The 19,008-nt window shown below is 47.5% G+C and overlaps 1 protein-coding gene across 2 annotated transcripts in view; it reads left to right on the top strand.

Annotated features, from left to right (window-relative positions):
• PAPPA (pappalysin 1) overlaps positions 1 to 19,008 on the top strand; it is a 161,981-nt gene that overhangs the window by 124,271 nt on the left and 18,702 nt on the right. For both annotated transcript variants that reach the window (XM_015878745.2, XM_015878746.2), the window contains exons 15-20: positions 1,673 to 1,856; positions 4,075 to 4,285; positions 4,885 to 5,056; positions 8,454 to 8,601; positions 11,520 to 11,629; positions 17,818 to 17,889. In XM_015878745.2, coding sequence (XP_015734231.1) covers positions 1,673 to 1,856; positions 4,075 to 4,285; positions 4,885 to 5,056; positions 8,454 to 8,601; positions 11,520 to 11,629; positions 17,818 to 17,889 — 897 coding nt within the window. The remainder of the gene's footprint in view (positions 1 to 1,672; positions 1,857 to 4,074; positions 4,286 to 4,884; positions 5,057 to 8,453; positions 8,602 to 11,519; positions 11,630 to 17,817; positions 17,890 to 19,008) is intronic.

Genomic DNA, 19,008 nt, shown 5'->3' on the forward strand with positions numbered 1-19,008 from the left:
CAGATTTGTTTAAATTTGCATCCTCTCCACTGCATTTCAATCTGTATCTATTTTTTTTTTTTCCTTTTTTCCTTCTCTCCCTCCTTGCTTAAGCCTCTTTTGGAAGGCAGGACGTGAAGGGAAGCGGTTGCTGCGATGCCAGTCAAAGCAGCACAAGGTGCCCAAAGTGACAGCTAATAAACCAGATGAGAAAACCAAGTGCTTCGCGTGGACTGCTGTGCACGGGGTGACCTTGTCAGAGCAGACAGGCGAAACAGGCACATGCCTGCTCAGGCGTCAGGTGGGAGATGTGCAAAGGCAGCGCAGATGCTGCCACAAAGACCCGAAGCCGGATCCGAGGGCAGCAGTGCTTGGGCTGTGCTGTATGCAAGTACCCCGAGGTGTTTCCTTCCAGTGGCATGTTGGGGAAGGTGGAGCTGTAAGCCAGTAGGTGCCATCTGCAATGCTTTCTATGGTAGCGTTGTCCTTTGCACTTTCAAACAAAGCCATCATCCTGCTGCATGGTGGGAAGCTGGCTCCGTTATGTTCTGCTACGTGCATGAACTCCTATCACTTGAAGTTATGCTGCTTAGTGATAGACGTGTTCTAAAATGTCTCATTATTACGTCTGACCTCGAAAACCTCGGCTTCTGTCACATAAAGTGTGGAATAAGGATACAGTCCCAGTCCCATGACTTTTCCTTTATATTTGGATAGCCCCTTGGGTTTATGCTTTAACCTCCTGCTGTTGAGGTACCCTGCAGCCACAGTGCTGGAGCACAACTTGACAACAGCTGAGGGGGGGATGCAGGCTTTGTTGTGTCCTGGAGCACAAGTGTGGTGCCGCTGCTATGCACGTGCAATATGAAGACATGGGAATATGCTGTCATCCCTTCTCCTGTGGCCATTGGAATTACACAGCAACCTCCTGAAAGCACAGGCATCTTCAAGTCATCATCTAGCTACAGAGTATATATAAATGTATAACAGTGCAAACAATCCACTGGACAATAAAGAATTAAGAGCCACTGGGGAGCAAAGTGACTGGAATGAGAACACAGAGTGTCATTTCACCTGAGCGTTCCACGAATCCCCAGATGTGCTACTCTAAATGTGTAGAAAAGGCATTTTTTTCCTATCAGCGGTGCTCCCTGTTTAAATAAACTGCATGGTCCAGAAAAGGGGTTTTGTGCCCACTTGGGAAGTGTCCAGTTTCTCAGCTCTGGGACTGCTTTTTCCATTCTGAATGCAACCATATATCAAAGAGAGACAGGTCTGAACTTCTGCTGAAACCATTAGGGTGTTTTTGCAAAAAGGGAATCCAGGTCTCTTTGATGTGTGCTAGAAAAATTTCCCTTCCTTTTATAAAGCCAGATCAATGGCTGGCGGTGCAAATCTCCTGTGAGCGTACCAGCCTGAGTAAAATATTCCCCAGGGACAAAGGAGCGCTGCCGTATGGCTTGGTCAGATTCCTCGCTGGTATCTTCCCCTTGCACAGTGTTTTGGGTTTGTGTTTCTCATGTTTCTCTTTCTCCTGTCCCTCCCAGGCTCTTGGGTCCATCCATTGCAAAATCCTACAGGAAGAGTCTATCTGTCAGGTGGTGGGCACTCTAGTGACTTTGTTTTACTTGTCAGACACAAAATCAGTGTTAATAGGCTTTAAAAAGCTTTGGTCTCTCATGTCTTCCTCCAGATGGAGTCCAGCATCACCATGACCTGCACGGATGGGAAGTGGAGCAAACAGGTGAGCTGTGAGCCCGTGGACTGCGGTGTCCCAGACCAATACCACGTCTACCCAGCCACATTCAACTGCAGTGAGGGGACCACCTATGGCAAGAAATGTTCCTTCACGTGCCGACCTCCTGCTCTTCTGAAAGGTAACAGAGGGTATTGAGCTGGGCATAACTGCACAGCTAGCACAGAATGATGCCAGTTATATATGTTACTTTGGCTGTTCTTTAGAATTCTTTATGATATTTTAAGTATGAAGAATTATGAGAGTCTGGGGAAGGTTTATTTATATTAGAAGCTGAGTTCCTTTGCATCTCTCTGTTACCTTCCTTTGACCTTTGCTTGATCGTGGCTGGCCGGGCAGGAACGACGCTAAATATTACTTCCATACAACCAAAACACAGAGAAGTCATGGGGATCAATCAAATTGAATTCTCAGCTTTTTCTATGCCTTTGCTTTTTTCTGTGCCTGTCTCCCTTCTATGCCTCCTCCACGTGCCTAAAAAGGAGGGAAAAGACTGAAAAGTTCCACATCCCAGTGGCACAGTCCCCCATCACTGTTTTTCCTGATCCATCATACCTCTCTTTTTGCTCTAATTCTGACTTTCTCTTCATGTTTGAGAATCTCTGCGAGTTCTCATTCTTAAAAATAACATTCTCTGCTACATTCTCTCTTTTTCTCCCCCATTTTCCCTGCTGCTTTGCTGGAAGCATCCCCATCCTGCTCAGCACCATCCAATCATTTGCTCACTGTCAGTTCACCTTTCCGATCCGATCCTTAGGAAACAAGAAAATTTGTCACAGTTAATTTGGAAGAACATTAAAGCCATATAAACATGTCACCTTGCACTAAAGTAATCTTAGCTGCTGTTGTTGACTCAGGTACAATTGCTGTATAAGCTCTTTTTGTACACTCGGTGTCACCTCCTCTGCTAGGATTCACTGCACATTGCAGAAGAAGCACATGAAGTATTCCATGTTTTGGTGAAAGGATATGTTTGTTGATTTCTTTATATATAACCGATGTACTCAATTCTTTTACTCAGACTTGGGAAGGTAACTGCAAGAAGCCAACCCACAGTGAAAGCTAAGGCTCAAGGGAGAGATTTTTATCAAAGAATTCCCTTTTTCCATTCACATGCATGTAATATTACCCCAAGCATCCAAGTGGCTGAGCATTAGAGAGTAGAAGTTGTGACCAACAAGAGTTGGTGACTCTGGCAGGGGTGGCTGCAGGACCCATAGCCCACCCTGGGTCAGAGAGTGCAGCTGTGGGTTTCAGCATCACTTCACTCTTGTCCAGACACTCTGTGAGTTGTAAGTTAATGGCACCACTTGGTGTACAGCCATCGGTGATGACTAATAGATACTGCCACTAAACTTCTGGAGAATGGCGTTCAAATGACTCATGCCTAATTCAATCACTGACGTCATGACAGCCCCATCGGTAATGTCACAGCTTATCACATTGCAGTGGTAGTATGATATCACCATGACTGGTCTGCAGAGCTGCTGCATGAGTCAGAGGAGCACGCTGGTGCTCCAGAAAAGAGCTCTCTGCTGTTCAAAATACCTCTGCAATCATCTGCAGCTGGGGAGGGGAGAGAGAAAGCCAGGGCTGATTTAATGAAACTTCTCTTATCTTTGTGGAAAGGGCAGGAGGGCTCCTCCACATAACTTCCTGAGCCTTCCAGAGCCTTTTGTTTTCTTCTTTGAATTCCAACATCGTGCCCAGGCTCTCTTCCTTTCCTCTCAAGGAGGAGGCATTGCTCTGGGGTTTGAAGTTTTGTCAGTATTATTTTGGATAACACCAAAGTTGGCTGGCTGCTGAAAATACGCCTTGTGGGTTGAGAAGAGTTCCTGCAGCAATGCTCGAGGATTTCAATAGAGTATTAAGGATTTTTGAAGGGTTAATGGCTCATAGTTGTGTTTTGTTTCTTAGGAAAAGCTTATTCCTTTTTAGCATAAAGTATAAAATAACAAAGAATGTGAAGTGCAATGAGACAAAGCTACTTTTAGCTTAACCTTGTGAAGTCAAGAAGGTCACAGCAGAGGCAAAGAAATCTATTGTACCTTTTACCTGTGAGGTGCTGGCCAGGAAAGCTTCCTAAGGAAAACAAGTCTCTAATGAGTATTATGCATCATATTTATCACAGTATTCCCCAAGGACTGAGAGTCCTCAGCTGGGAAGGGCTCCTCAGTGTGTTGGAGTAGTGACTGTAATGCTAACAAACAGATGCTACTCCAAAAGGCTCAAAATTGAAAGAACTGATTTGGTGAACGGGTAGAACACAGGAGAAGAATGAAGAATGTCATGACAGTGAACGCTGACTTAAGGTTGATAGCTTTGCTTTCTGTCCTCAGGGAACAACAGCAACTTGACCTGCATGGACGATGGGCTGTGGTCCTTTCCAGAGGCTCTGTGTGAACTGATGTGTCGAGCACCTTCCGTTGTCCCTAATGCAGATCTTCAGACTACTCGTTGCCTAGAAGATAAGCACAAAGTGGGCTCATTTTGCAAGTACAAATGCAAACCAGGTTACCATGTCCCTGGATCCTCCAGAAAATCAAGGAAGTACGTAAAATAGTAATGCCACACAGTCAGCATGATTCAGAAAACCACAGGTCAAAAAGATTTTGAAGAAAAAAGAGTAATTTATAGCAGGGTGCTGTAGGGAACACCACTGAGTGCTTCCTACATGAAGATAGTTGAGCTCTTTTAAGGGGGTATTTGGCACCTCACTCCATTGTGCTTCTCTGTAAGTCTTTGCCAGTGCTCAAAAGCAGATATTACCTTAGAGATACTCTTTGGTATGCAGACTGGGGGAGTCCCCTTTGAAACTGAATGGGAAAGAGTTGTACTGTACTGTCCTGTCCTGTCCTTCTGGCTTGGTACAAACCCACTTCAAACCAACCGCAGCCCATGAGGCTGGGAAGCAGAGTTTTGTAGGAGATATTTTCAAGGCCGAAAGAGCTCAGGCTGAATGTTGGCTTTGCAAATAATCATTATTTTCACTTGGAGACCTCATGACGCAGATTCATGATTTGTTCCCCAGGTGTTAAAAGCTCAAGCACACTCATCCCCCACACCTACTCGCACTCAGCAGCTCTAAAGGCTCTTAGCTGACTCAGCTGCTCACTAAATGGTCTTGTGTTTTTCTTCTGCATGGGAAGGCGGGCCTTTAAAATCCAGTGCACTCAGGATGGCACGTGGCTGCCGGGTGCTTGTGTGCCTGTAACGTGTGACCCTCCACCTTCCAAGTTCCACGGGCTCTACCAGTGCTCCAATGGCTTCCAGTTCAACAGTGAGTGCAGGATCAAGTGTGAAGATGATGACAGTCAGTCGGTGAGTCTCTCTTATCCTCACTATCTTATACCATAAAAGTGAGTTTTTATCTTACGGTCCTTGAGGATTGAGATCATGGAGGGATAAAGTACCAAACCTCCCTTGAGATTGTTTGAGACCAGAGGCAGAGAGATGAAGAAGGGAAATATGTGATTAAAGTAGTAGAAGAGAGCTGCTTCAGAAAGCTTGGGAGTATTTTTAAGACTGTAGTAATGGTATTTATTAAATGTTAACAATAGAGGAGTAGTGAGGAATGACTGGCTGGACAAGTAATTGGTTGGAAAATCTGCTCTAGTGTCTCTATGATGTAGATAGGTGTAATCAAACATGTTTTCTGGTATTACGTTAATGCAAGAGGAAAGAAGTAGTAATGAGTGGGTATGAGGTGCGTGCCCTCGTCCTGTTTGTTCGTTCTGTTTCACTTTGCTTTTCTCTCCAGTTCTTTTTTTCCTGATACTGTTATGTGTGCGTTCTATGATGGGTTATAGGGTTTATTGCTGCTCAGGTGAACTGTCTAAACCTTAGTGGGTTTTTTGGCTGCAAGGTGTCATTAGTCATTAGAGCTTCAGCTGGCATAGATCAGCACGTTGCCTTTGATTACCTAGGAGCTGTGTTCACTGATAAAGAAGGTCTGGCCTTTAATATCATGTTTGAAATGCTTCGTTTTCCTTACCAGAGTTAATTATAGTCGTGAAATAAGTAATTTCTCCCAGAAGTGCTGCTTCTGCTTCATATGCTGGGGAAGAGAAAGTGGGGATGTAGAAGCTGCTGTTCCTACATGCACTGCGGAGAGCACAGTGCTCTGTCAAAAGCCTTGTAATATCAGTCCTGAGGGTGTGTGAAAAAGGGATCAGCCCTGCTGTGACATACAGTGATCCAAAACCCAACTCTGATACCTGTTCCAGGCATTAAAATCCACAGCTACAGCAGAAACAGCAGTGAGGTTTCTGAGGCTGGAAAACCACATTTGTTCCCTGCAAAAGCTGTCCTGCCCACTTCATGGGGGTGAGAGGCAGAGCTTAGGGTTGTGTATCAGAGCACCCTAAAGAAGTTTGGCTTGGTTGCTGTGAATTTATGACAAGTAGGAAATGCACAGATGGACGCAGTTTGGGTGGGAAGCTCTGGGATGCAGCACCTCTGTGCATCTCTGCTTTCTCAGCCTGGCTGCACCAGGGCACTAACAAATGGTACGAGGGCTTTATGGTTGCTTTGGAAGGAGCTAGACGTGGAGAGAGGCAGGGATTGGAATTAGGGTTATATCAACAAATGACCTGTGGGAAGTGAGAGATACAGCTACATCTCTGTTCAGTGTAAGGAAGATTGTAGTGACTGCTTGGATGCAACAGCACCTCGAGCAGAGAAGCAGATAACATCCAAAGAAAGGGATTTACAGAGAAAGGTATTTCCAGATATCCCAGAAAACAGACAACAGAAGAAGGAGGACTCCTGGCACAAGCCAGAACCACTTGAGAGGTGTTAATTATTTAAGGATTAAACCCCACTAAGTCTCTCTCAGCTATATAAGGTGATAATGCACATTGCATCCAAGCAAGAAACCCAGCAGGGATTTTCACAAGAGATTTTGCAGGTCAGGGGATGATGGACAGGATGTTACTATAGCAATGGATATCCTGGGATCTCTGAGCACATAGCAGAAACTACACAATAGTGCCCTCGAGAACAAACAACTTGAGGAACGTGAATCAGGTTTCATGGCTCACCTTTAGAAATCATAGTTGAACCCCGGCGTGCAAACTGTGATGGAAGTGCAACACGCTTCCTAAGACAGCAAATTGTGCTCAATAATCACTTAGCCATCTCTTCCTGAAATCGTCATTGTGCTGAAAGGTCATTACTCAGCTCTACAGATGGCATCTCTTAATCACCAGGACTGTAATGGTCATTTAAGCAGGTACCTCCCCTGGCACCCAGAGCAAGGGTCTGCCATTTCTGCACATTGCACACATCACGTAAGTGGTCAGATCTAAATTAATTGAGCTCTGCAAAACTGACCTTTAGGTGGGAGTCACCAAACTGGATCACATCCTGAGTCCATCTGCTCCATTATGCTTTCATAATGTTTTCTTATTATGTCCGGCAATGGCCAGATGTCTTGAGAAGGGAATGCATCTCCCATGCAGTAATCTGCCAATGAGACCACTTTGCATCTCACTACACATTGTTTTCATCACCAAAGCTGAGCAAAAAAAGCATCATTATATCAAACACAAGGTTAACAGTGAGTGCAGTGCAATTTCCAATATCTGTATGAGGGACTTATGCAAGTCCCCATGCAACAAGGGGCATGGGATGCAGGAAGAAGCTACAAATGCAAGTTCAGCATCCGTGGTGGAACTGGGATCCCTATATAGAGAGCACACTACAGCATCCCCAGAGATATCCAGCCCAATCTCCAAGAGCAGGGTGGTGTCATGGGTTACTTAGATTTACCTATGCCCGTGACAGTAGACTGAAGGCAACAATACAAGGAGAAGCAGAGTCCTGTCTGGTTCTTGCACTGAGCAGTGTCACTGTGGGAGTCTTGGAGCCCAACCCCAGCACCCTCTTGTTGCATGTCCCCACTGCCCTGTATCAGTGAGACTCACAGCTCCTGCACAACAGCTTGTGTAGAACTCCCCAATGCCACGTGGATAGATCTGACAAAAGATTGCCTGCACACTGCTTTGTTGTTTCTAAAGGGCATGGTATTTCTCTCTGGACTTTGGTATTCATTCCTCAGTATTGTACAGAGAATCTTTTCTACAAGAGAAATGTCATATTCCATTCCTTGCCCATTCCCATACCAGAGGATTTATTTCTCCTTTACACCTGCCTCTGTGCATGGTCTGTCTCTGCTGCTTCACTTGCTGTCATTCAAGGCAGCCAAGCTCTAAAGAACACGTTCTGCCCTGCTAAGCAACCCTCTTGTGTGCCACTTCCCTTCCTCCTTCAGATGGCCATCGGGGATATTTTCTTTTTTGAGTTAAATACGTTGCAACTAGTTAGAAAATGGAAGAGGGAAAGGTTGTCTGCAGTCAACATGAACCTCTCAGCGAGAGGAAAGAGGGCAGGTGGAGTGAATGCACCTTTTTTTTTTGCAGCTAGAGTGGATCCGTTTTAATGTAGAGACCTTGTAAAGACCTTGTAAAAGCATAACATTGCATAGAGGAGGTGTGTGTGTGCTTCTGTGTACAACACAGCCTTCCTTTTATTTATTATTCAGCAGAGAAGTCCTTCCTTGCCCCCCAGAACTGGCAGTCCGTCCTGGGGCTCTCCCAGCTCCAGAGCTTTGCTCCCAGCTCAGCTCTGCCCACTTCTCCCCTCTCACCCTGTGTCTGCTGTCCTTGCTGTTGTTTTTGTGACCGTCCTTGTTATCTCCTTATTGTCTGGTTCCCAGGGCCGTGGAAGCAATGTGATTCACTGCCGGAAGGATGGCACCTGGAGCGGCTCCTTTCATCTCTGCAGGGAGATGCAGGGCCAGTGTGCTCTGCCCACACAGCTCAACAGCCACCTGAAACTGCAGTGCTCCAGTGGATACGGCATAGGTATGTGAGCATGTGGAGTGAGGAAGAGGGAGGGATGAGGGAGTCTGCAGTCCTTGGTGTCGCTTTCTGTCATGGAGCCATTTACCTGAGTGAGGGGCTGCTGAGGGCAGGAAGCTGCTTTGGGGCGATGCTTTAGGAGGCCAGGCAGCACATAATGTGCTGACTGCCTGCTCCTTCCAGCATTCCCAGTTTCATCATGTCCCTTCTTGGCCAGCTGGCCAAGCAGCAAGCCAGGCTGCACCAGAGACACATCCAGTCCTCAGAGTAAGGGAAGAAGTTGTACCTGCACTTGCTCTGACAGTTTTGTAATCTCTTTCAACTATACACACACACACACGTACCTTCGATGCCAAAAAGCAGAGTGCTGGCAGGGAAGCAAAGCAGCAGGAGCATTCAGCTCTCTCCAGAGGGAATGAGACCAACTGAGTGTCCCCTTTGGTATGCCAGTTGTTCAGAAGCCCACGTGAGGATGTTTGTCCCTTCCTTCTGGGGTCACTCTGCAATGAGCTGAGAGCTTTGGGGGATGTTTTGAGTTTGGCTTTGTGTCACCCAGGCATAGATTCCATACTAAAAATACACTGTATTATACTTTCAACCCCTGCTGCCCGGGTTGCAAGGGGAGCAGCCCCACAAGGCCCCTTCTGCAGCCCCACACCAGCCCCCCTTTCCCTGCCCATCCCTTTGAACTTGGAGAAATTTCCTCGTTTTGCAGCTCCCTCATTATATCTCAGCCACGCGAGGGACCGTGAGCTGCCTTGTGTTCCCTCCCCAGGGAGGAGAACACGACCTGGATGAGATCATCGCTCTGTAATGATGCCAATTACAGATCGTATATCAAAACAATTCAGGCTCGCTCCTCTCCGTAAGTGTAAATAGCGAGGTGGTGAGCGGGCTGCGGCAGCTCTTAATGTGGCGAGGTGTTTTACCCTTGAGATGAGGTTACCTACCAGGGTTTTGCAAAGAGAGAAATTCAGATTTCTGGTCTGGGGGGGGGGAGCAGCAGCTGGGGGCTGGGAGGATGAGGGCCCACAGCTGCCCTTCTGGCTTGGCCACCAGTGCTGTGCCTTGATGTGGGGTCTGGTGTCCTTGTCCTGAGACCCTGCAGCCCTTATAGAGGTCAGGAAGTGGGTGGGATCCTTGTGAAGATTTGAGGAGCAGCTCTCAGAGGGCACAGCGGCCATTGGCTCTTATCCTCAGCAGATGGAGACATACCACACGCTTTGTTAGTTTGTCCAGCATCACCTTTTGGGAGCAGGTTGTTGGGGTTTTGCTGGGGTTTAACCCCACAGGCAGCTTGGCACTACATGACCCCTTGCTCTCCCCCAGTGGGATGGGGAAGAGAATCAGAAAGAAGTACAAGAAGTCATGGGTTGACATAAAGGCAGCTTACTAGATAAAGCAAAAGCTGTGTGCATAAGAAAAGCAAAACAAGGAATCCATTCACTGCTTCCTATCAGCAAACACATGTTCAGACACTTCCAGGAAAGCAAGGCTTGTCACATATAGTGATTTCTTGGGAAAACAAATGCCATCATTCCCAGTATCCCCATCCCGCCCCCACCTTCCTCCTCCTTTACCCCTGTTCTGTTGCTGACTGTGATGCCATATGGTATGGGATAACCCTTTGGTCAGTGTGGGGCAGCTGTCCTAACTTTGTCCCCCAGCTTCTTGCATCCCCCCCCCCCAGCCTTTCTGATAGCAGGAGAGGCAGCAAAGTGTTTGGCTGTAAGCACTATTCTGCTGCAACAAAGAACATCACAAAACCACAAAAGGTTTTTGCCTACGTGTGTGGTTTTGGGAAGCCTTCTGAGAAGTCATGCTCCTTCTGTTCCCATGCAGTTGGGTTGGTGTCTATGGGCACTTACACAGCAGTCAATGGAGCTGCTACCATCTGTGCTAGAAAAGCAAAACAAACCCCAAGTGCTGCCCAAGCCTCCCTGGCTGAGCAAGGTCTGCTCTCTCCCATTGACTCCTCCATGAGGGAAGATGTGAGGGGACAAATGCAGGTGGGGAAAATAATAGCATCCAGTCATGGTCACTATGAATCCTGCACACCTTTGGTAATTCCTCAGACACCTAATCTGCCCTTCCAGGCTGAGCTGTGTGTTCAGCCAATGGTTCAGCTCTCCAAACCAGTGCAGAGATTAATTCCTCCCCCAGTGCTGATGGGAGTGCAGAAATCCTAATGACATGTTTGCAGCAGCTGTGCCATTCAGGAGTGATTTTCCAGGGGGGAAAACGGTAATGGTCCAACACACTATGGCTTATGGTTGTGTCACCACAGGGCTCTGGGATATTGCTGTAGAGGATCACAGCATGTTTTAATAAAGGGAGGACAGGATTCCCACTGGGTATGACAGTTAATCAGAGAAAAAACAGGTTTATGTGTGAAGAAAGCCATCATTACCTCTCTGCATTCTACTTATCAAGTATGGGACTTAGGTGATAGTTTGCCTGCAGTACCATTAGGCTTGGTCGCATCAAGAAGGGCTGTTACTGAAGGTCCATCAGTCTGACAGATGAAACGATGGGATTATGTCATGTCACAGGTGATGAGTTTGGCAGCCTTACCTTAATCGGCCCCATCGCTTGAAAGAGCAGTCAAAATGGGAAGAAACTTCATATTTTCTTGATGATCTGAAAGAACAAAACCTGAACCCTTCCCTGGAGTTAATACCCAGAGACATACCTAGATATACAGCTCGTACAAAAAGGCCTTGGTGTGTTTGTCACCCCCGCAGTCTGCTGAGATTCAGAGTTGTACTCAGCATTTCATGTGTGGCTAGAAGATATGTGATAGTTACGGTTGACTGCTAATTGCAATTTAGGAAAAGTGAACCCTAATCCTGTCCTTCAGCTGGAAGGGTGAGGAGCTGTGTGCTTTGTCCTGTAGCTTTATCATCTCCCTTTTTGTGCAGGCGCAGAGTGTACCACCTCGTGTCTGGACCACAGCCATGAGCCCATCCTCCTGCGTGTGAATGAGACCGTGCAGGACATCCAGCACTGGATGAACCCTCAAAGAGTGAAGGTCAGTGCCTGGCACTTGTGCTAACTACATCCCTCACTATATGTTTGTGTGCAGTGAACAAACCATCATTTAGCCATGGTTCATCCAGTGAAGGGGAATGTGTGGAGAAGGTCTTTTGCCCTTTAGGAAATAACTCCTGGGTTTTGTAGTGTCTTTGTGTGTTGTTCCAGCAATGTGGTGCCGTTCTCTCCAAGTTGTTTTCTTTCTGTGATTTCCCATTGAAAAACCATTCAAGGTAGAGTCCCCCAGTCGTTGTGCTCAGATCCACCCAGGACCTCCAAAGGGCCGATGTGGGGATTGCAATTCATTATACAGGAACATGTGGTGGAAAATGAGAGAATGGGCACCCGCCAGGTTTTATTCTCTTCCTCCTCTTCAGTGTTTTGCACGCTTTGGGTGGTAGGGCTGGATTTTTCTGCACTGCTTTTGGCTGACAAAAGAAGCTGATACAGGGGGTATTTCATTTCCCAAAGCAGCAGAGCTGGCTGGGTCCTGCCAGCCCCGCCATTCACCCGCATGTGAGAGCTGCCAGCTCAGCACAGCCCCTTCCAGAGGTCACCTCTTCTCCCTCTGCCTGCCGTAGAAGCACAGCAGCGTTAACCACTTGCAGAGTGCTGTCCTGGGTGCCCTCCAGCTTATAGGTCAGCCCCCATGGGGGCATACACACCTATACTCAGTGCTTTACACACAAACTCAGGCACGTGCAGGCAGCAAATAGCTGCTTGTTTTCACTTGGATATCAGTGGGAGACACACACACGTGCTGTGGCTGTGGTTAGGGAGCTGCTCTGCTTCTTTGTATTTCCCTGTTTCACGTGGGGCCGTACAGAGCAATAGAATAAATCCTGGAAAGGGATGAGGAACGTAAGTCCACAGAATACAACAAGCTCACAGTGTCCGTCCCCACTTCCCACTCCCTCCAGGCAGTGAGATTATATTACTGCCTAAGCCCAGGCCTTGCCAAGTTTCTGGCACGGAACATAAAGAAAACCCCTATCTGTATTAGGGGCAATTTCTCACTGGCCCTTTCCCGAGTGCTAGACTTTAAAGTGGTTTTGTAATTCATGGTGAAATAAAGTGACAGCTTCCCTCCCGTTCTGTGCCGTGCGCCTTCGTTTATTGATGCGGGTGCGCAGAGGGAGCTGTAACGAGTTTTATACCTTCAGGTCTCTGGAGGGCTCATTAGGCAGCAGGGAAAACACAGAGTGGTAAAGGGGGGACGAGGGGAGCGAGGGATGGAGGCAAAAATCACAGTTTCCCGAGTACAGTGGTGTAAATAAGACCTTGTTTGTCTTGATGGTTGAGGACTTTGCAATTGGAAAGTAGTTGCAGGTTGGCCCCACTAATACTTTGTAGATAGAGGGTGAGATTTAGGCAAGAAAACGTGCTGGATGATGGCAGGGAGGCTTTTGGGGCATGTAGAGGAAACAGCTCTGCTCTCATGTCTCCTTGGAATGCAGAGCTGTGTCCTGGCAGCCCCATTGGGTCATGCAGGGCTTTCTGCTTGTCAAGCAGCAGTTGTGTGCTCAGTGCTGAGAGGAGACCCATAGGGTAGGCAGCTGGTGGGGTGATGCTGGATGTGGGGGGGTGGTTGGTAGCTCTGAGACATCCATCTTGTTCTGCTCCCCAGACAGAGGATGTCACCCACAGTGAGCTGTGCCTCGCAGGGAGCCCATGCTGTGGGAAATGCTGCTGTCAATGGAGACCTTGGAGAGATGGGGACTGGGATGCTTCAGGGGAAGGTCCCCATGGCCATATGTTATATATCATTAATAATGTGTGTCTCTATTTACGTTCGCTGACAGCCCGTTGTTGTGCCATGCGAGCAAAGTGACCAGCTGCTTGCGTTTACAGGCGTCTTTGTTGGTCTCAAAGTACTCCAGTGATACAAGGGAGACACTTTCTGTTACTTAACTTCAGGCACAAACAATGTGCAGATCAGTGCGGTATGAGCAGCAGATAAAAGCAGAACCAGTTTGTGGGACTTGCATTTGAGAGGACAGATAAAACACAGGGAGAGCCAGCAAGAAAGAAACAACAGTTGTGTGTGGCTGCTCAAGCAACAGCTGTTATGGAGGCAAAGTGGGAAGAGGGAACCATCCCTCCTTTGGGAGCTGTTTAGAGCAGAGCTGAGCAAATCGCTTGGTGTTTTTTGGTTCTCTGGAAGTTCTGTCAAATTAAAACATGAAAAAAAAACCAAAATGTTTTGTCCTAACCAGGGAGATGTTTTTGTTGTTGTGAATTTTGGTGAACCAAAAAGTTGGAGGAAAACCATGTTGGGTTTGAACATAACGTCATATTTAACTTCCAACTATTTCTGTGTCGTTTAAGAAAAATGAGCATTTTTTCTTTTTGCTTCAGAAAAAAATGAAATAAGCTTAGAAATCAAGTGTCTTCTTGCAGGAACAGCAACCAAATGTCATCACATCCATGGGTTGTTTTTTTTTCCAGCATTGGTTGAGGCTTTGAGTTGCTTTGCTTGGTCTGAAACTGATTGCTGAAATCAGTGCAAATTTGCAGCGTCTCCCAAATAATTTTCAGCAGGAACAAAAAGCCACCTGCAATCTGTGCGTCTGCTGTTCTGCGGCAGACTGAGGTTGGGGCAATCATTGCTCTTCCTGTGATTTCCCATTTGCTGCGTGCGTGCGAGGGGCAGTGAGCTGTTGAAGACACCTATAGATAGAGCTGCCAAGGCTGACTACAAGGCAGCGAAGAGAAAAAAGTGAAGTGCCTCAGAAAGACAGCTTGACAGCTCTTTCCCAGTGAGTGCCGACACCTAATTTCCTGGGTTGTCTGAATTTGGGTGCTTGCCTTTGTGCCAAATACTGTGTCAATGTGTGGGATAGCCTCCAAAGGGCTGGCTGGCAGTGGGGCTGAGCGAGTGGGGATGCTGTCCTAGTAGTGGCAATGCATTTTCCCCCCTGAACACTACAATTCCTGCAATTTTGGGTGCTCAGAAGATATCAAAAATGATGTGAGCAACCAGCATCTGTCCCCCTTCAGGGAGGGTTTGTAGTTTTTCTCCTTTTTTCCCTTCCGATGAGTGTCAGGCTTGTTCTGCAGGCAGGGAAACTGAGTCAAAGCTTAGGGCAACATGGGGGCTGAACTCTAGGAGCACAGGAGCTGCCACCCACCTGCAGCCCTGGGAGACCACAGTCACAATGAGCCACATCTCCCTGCCCTGTCAGCAGCACCGATCCCCTCTCCAGCCCTAGTGGTTAATTGCCACACTCATTTAGTGCCTGAGGAGAGGGTTTGCTGAGACCGGTGGATGCCATTCCTAATTCTTGGGCTCTGGGGGACACTTGACCCATCTAAGGTGGAGGAGAGCTCTCCAAAGCCTCTCCTGGGGAAACCTAATCCCCTCTGCAGGCCGCAAATGGTTGACATCATTGTGTTAGTCCCACAATGGGGAGGGAAGCGCCGTGACCGGAGGCACTAGGTCTTCCCTCACAAGGAGAAAATGACAGCTTGATTTGCTTTCTTGGCTCTTTGTTACCTACTGTGGGAGCGCATCCCGGCTTCCCCTCTGTTTGCAGCAGATGGAGTCACAGCCACCAAACCGCAGCTGGAGCTAAACGGCATTTCTGGGATGGGGACAGGCCAGGCGGGAGGGCAGCTGTGCTGCAGGAGCTGATGCACCAGGGCAGCTGGGCCATCAGGCAGCCATGTGTCACCACAGTGACCCAGGGAGGCCTGCACCCTGCTACGTGGTTTCTCAGCACCTCCTGGCATGTGCAGCCTTCCCTTCTGTGCACTGATGCCATCTCGGTAGTGTTAACAAGGCTCCTGCAGTGCTGCCTGCACCCTTCTATCCACCTCATTGCCCCACACTGCACTCCTGCACCTTTGGACCTCTTGGCACCACAAGAAGCAGGAGTGATACACAGCTACCCAAATCATCCCTCATTCTTCAGGTTTCCAGACCAGATTCTCCCTTTTCCCTGTGTTGAGGGCACGGACAGACTTGTGGTGTGAATCTGGGTTTGGAAAACCAGCAGGGGGACCCAGGATTGTGATCGAGGGCCTTTTCCAAGTGTACCCTGCTTCCAGCTCATTGGATGTCAGCAGGATTGAACTTAGAGTAGCTCTAATCATCTCTGCTAGCAGTGAGTCATCCAAAGAGAAGGCAAAGTAACTGGGACTAAGCCATTGGCACACATTCCTGTGCAGGACTGTCCATCTGAATCCTTTTGGCACATCCTGGCTGCTGCAGAGAGAAGAGCCGAGTGGTGTTTGTGTTGAAAAGCTCTGGTTATCTGCTGGGACCCGCAGCCTTTCCCAGCTGCCGTATGAGTGTCCCACTGACCCAGTGATGGATGTCATGCAGGGTCAGCTGGCTCTGCTGCACTACAGCCCTGGGCTGTACACCCTTTCCTGGAGGCTGGCCAGCCAAAAGTTGTTCTAGCCACTGGGATTCAAGGCAGCCTTGAGTAAGAGCAGAGATCTGTGCTTGAGGAGACTTCACCTTCCATCTCTTCCTATAAGGGGAACAACAAGATTCAGTAGCTGCTGGATTTTTAAAACTGGGAAAGCAGTGCATCTTCTGCAAGGGATTGGTCTCACTTGGAAACCTCCTTCCTTAAGAGCCCGTTTCAAGGCTGTTTGGCTCCTTTCGATAACTCCACATGCTCACACATATCAAGGGGATGTGTAGATGTTGATGCTTCTTACTGGGAATATAAGGTGCTGATTGGAAGGGCACTTTTCCTCCTCATTGGCTGGCCTCAGATGCAGGAGGCATATGGCTGAGTTTTTCTACTTCACTTTTTTGGTTCAAAGGCTCTTGAAGTGTTTCCCTCTCCCAACCTGTTGACCGGTCTTGTTTATTTTGAAAACTGGAAAAAGTTTCCTTTCTTTTTTCTCCTCTGAAGTGCAATAAACAGCAAAGAAAAAAACAACCCCTCTTGCCATTTGTGGCAGGCAACAGGCTGGAAATCTCCAGCTGCCTGTCAGGAGCGTGCTGGGGGAGCGTCTGACACCACAGGGCCCCCGCACCTTGCAGCCTCCCCTCCTTGCCCTGCTCACACAGACAGGCCCTGTTGTGAGGCAGGTGGGGCAAGCAGGGCTTGACTAATAGTGGAAAATCCGAGAGCATCGGAAAGATAAACAGCCCCAGTCAGATAGTATAAAAGTCCTTTTTCTAGCACACGCCAGGTAAGCTTCAAATGACAGAAACTGTAAAAACATGCTGAGGTTCCCCTGCAGATGGATTAAATTAGGCCTTGGATAAACAGGGGGAGGGATGGCTTGTGCGTCAGGTCTTCCCAAATGTTAATCCCTTCCTTCCCCAGGCCTCCATCCAACCCCAGCCCCTGTCCTTTGATGAGTACCCACGTGTTCATGTTGGCCATTGTTTGATCCGAGGATGGTAACCCAGAACAATCCTTGTCTTGGTGAATGTTGTGGTGTATGGATGGTTGTCCCATCACCTGGACCTCCATGGTACTGAACCACCACTGCCATTGACTGGCCAAGCATTTTAAAATCCAGGTTTCCATATCAGCAGGCAAACAATGCCTGGCTATGGTGTGTCTTTGAATAGGCCAGTGTCTCATTTTTTCTCCAAAACTAAGCACGTCAGCTTTTTTTTCTTACAGAAAACCTATAAATGTAGTCAGTACCAAAATTATTATAAAGCTCATACAGTGTAACAGATGATGCTGTCCTTTTTGGGGGTTATTTTGAAGGTGTGTAGTGGGAGGTGCTTCTATTTAAGATCTAAAGGATGGTGCGAAAATGTTTCTGAAAGTCCACCTTTAGCTGTTTGCATCTTCAGGAAGCACAAGACATGATGGGTACCAAAACACAGCAATGCTTTGCAGCCCCAAAGAAATCCTGAAGTGAATTCCTAAAGTGCCTCCCCACTACCCAGGAGCTGGATGGTGGACCCCTTCCTTTGCCTTTTTCTGCCATGTTCTCCCACCATGAGTGAAATATTGGACATGACATTTTAGGGAAAATGTTAAATATTATTTTACTCTCAAATGTTCTGTTATTGCAAGTGTCAAGTCCAACACTTCTTGTAAATACCTGGAGGAGAGCCAGGTCCTGAGAACACAAGAGGTGTTAGGAACTAAACTTCATTGCTTAAGTACAGTAGGGCCATAGGAGCCAGCACACTGACTTTCTGTACACTGATTTCCTTGTCTTAACTTGATGTTTGTTTTCTTTTCTTCTCTCCTCTAGAGCGTTGTCTGCACAGCGGGACTCAAGTGGTACCCTCACCCTTCCCTGATTCATTGTGTCAAAGGCTGTGAGGTGAGCATTTGCATTTGCTCAGATGGGTCATGCTTACTCTCCTACGTGTTATGCTAACAGTCATTGCAGCCATGTGGGCTGAAAATGTTTTTCCAGTGGGGCAAACAGGCTTTTGCCCTGGCTGTCCTGTCAGTTAAACATAGATCTCCTGCACCAGTTCTGACACTCAGTGGTTGAAACTGGTGGTTTCTCTAGAACTGATGGTTGGGTGACTCTTGCATGAGCAAAATGATCAAATGGTTCAATGTAATTGGCCGACCTTTGGAATTTCCCAGGATGTGGGACTTTCTGGAAGGCTGCAAAAAGCTTCAGCTCTTTTACTTGTTTCTGACATCTTTTTAGAGGACCGGTTCTTTCTGAGGTCAGCTAGACTTTGAACTGTGATGTGGAGATTAAAAAGCCAGAGGAAGGAATGATGCCATTGGATGGACAGCACAGCTGAACAGTGAGCAAATCGTGCTCGCTGTCTTCTGTCATATTTGCACTAAGCAGTTTTTTTTTAAAGATAGATGTTTCTGTTGGCAAAAGTCTTTGTGAAGTCTGAGAACTCCTAAAATATGGCCAGAGCATAAGCAGTGCTGGATCACGTCTCTCTGGTCATACAGTTTCCATCATGCCAGCACTTGAGTGTCTCACCAGGACTGACATGAAGAAGTGAACCCTTGTGGCATCTCTGTGAGGCTGGGCAGCTTCTTGCCCTTTTTGATACTCACAGGCAGAAGCTTTGACTGTGTTGACACGCTCTGGAAGAGCTGTGTCTCAAGCCCAGATCTCCCGACTTTCTGCAGCACCAACTGCGCTCCTGGCACTCAGTAACCCAATTTTACAAGCACACTGAAGTTATTTGCCTGCAGTGGTAGACCATGGCACAGAGCTCCTAAATCTGACACAAAACACAAGGCCACAGGGCTGCACGGCACGATTTCTCTTGAAGTGAAAGGCAGGTTTCCTTCGCATACAAAAGTTGAGCCCAAGAGGGTAATAACTCTCCAACAATGTAATACTTTCTGTCTAGTTGTTCCCTAAATGAAAAGCATTCTGCTGTCAGTGCTTTGAATGTCATAAGCCATCTCACGCATTACATTCATGCAGGCTGGCTATGCGCCCCTATTCTCCAAA

Source organism: Coturnix japonica, chromosome 17, assembly GCF_001577835.2.
Source record: "Coturnix japonica isolate 7356 chromosome 17, Coturnix japonica 2.1, whole genome shotgun sequence".
NCBI lineage: Eukaryota > Metazoa > Chordata > Aves > Galliformes > Phasianidae > Coturnix > Coturnix japonica.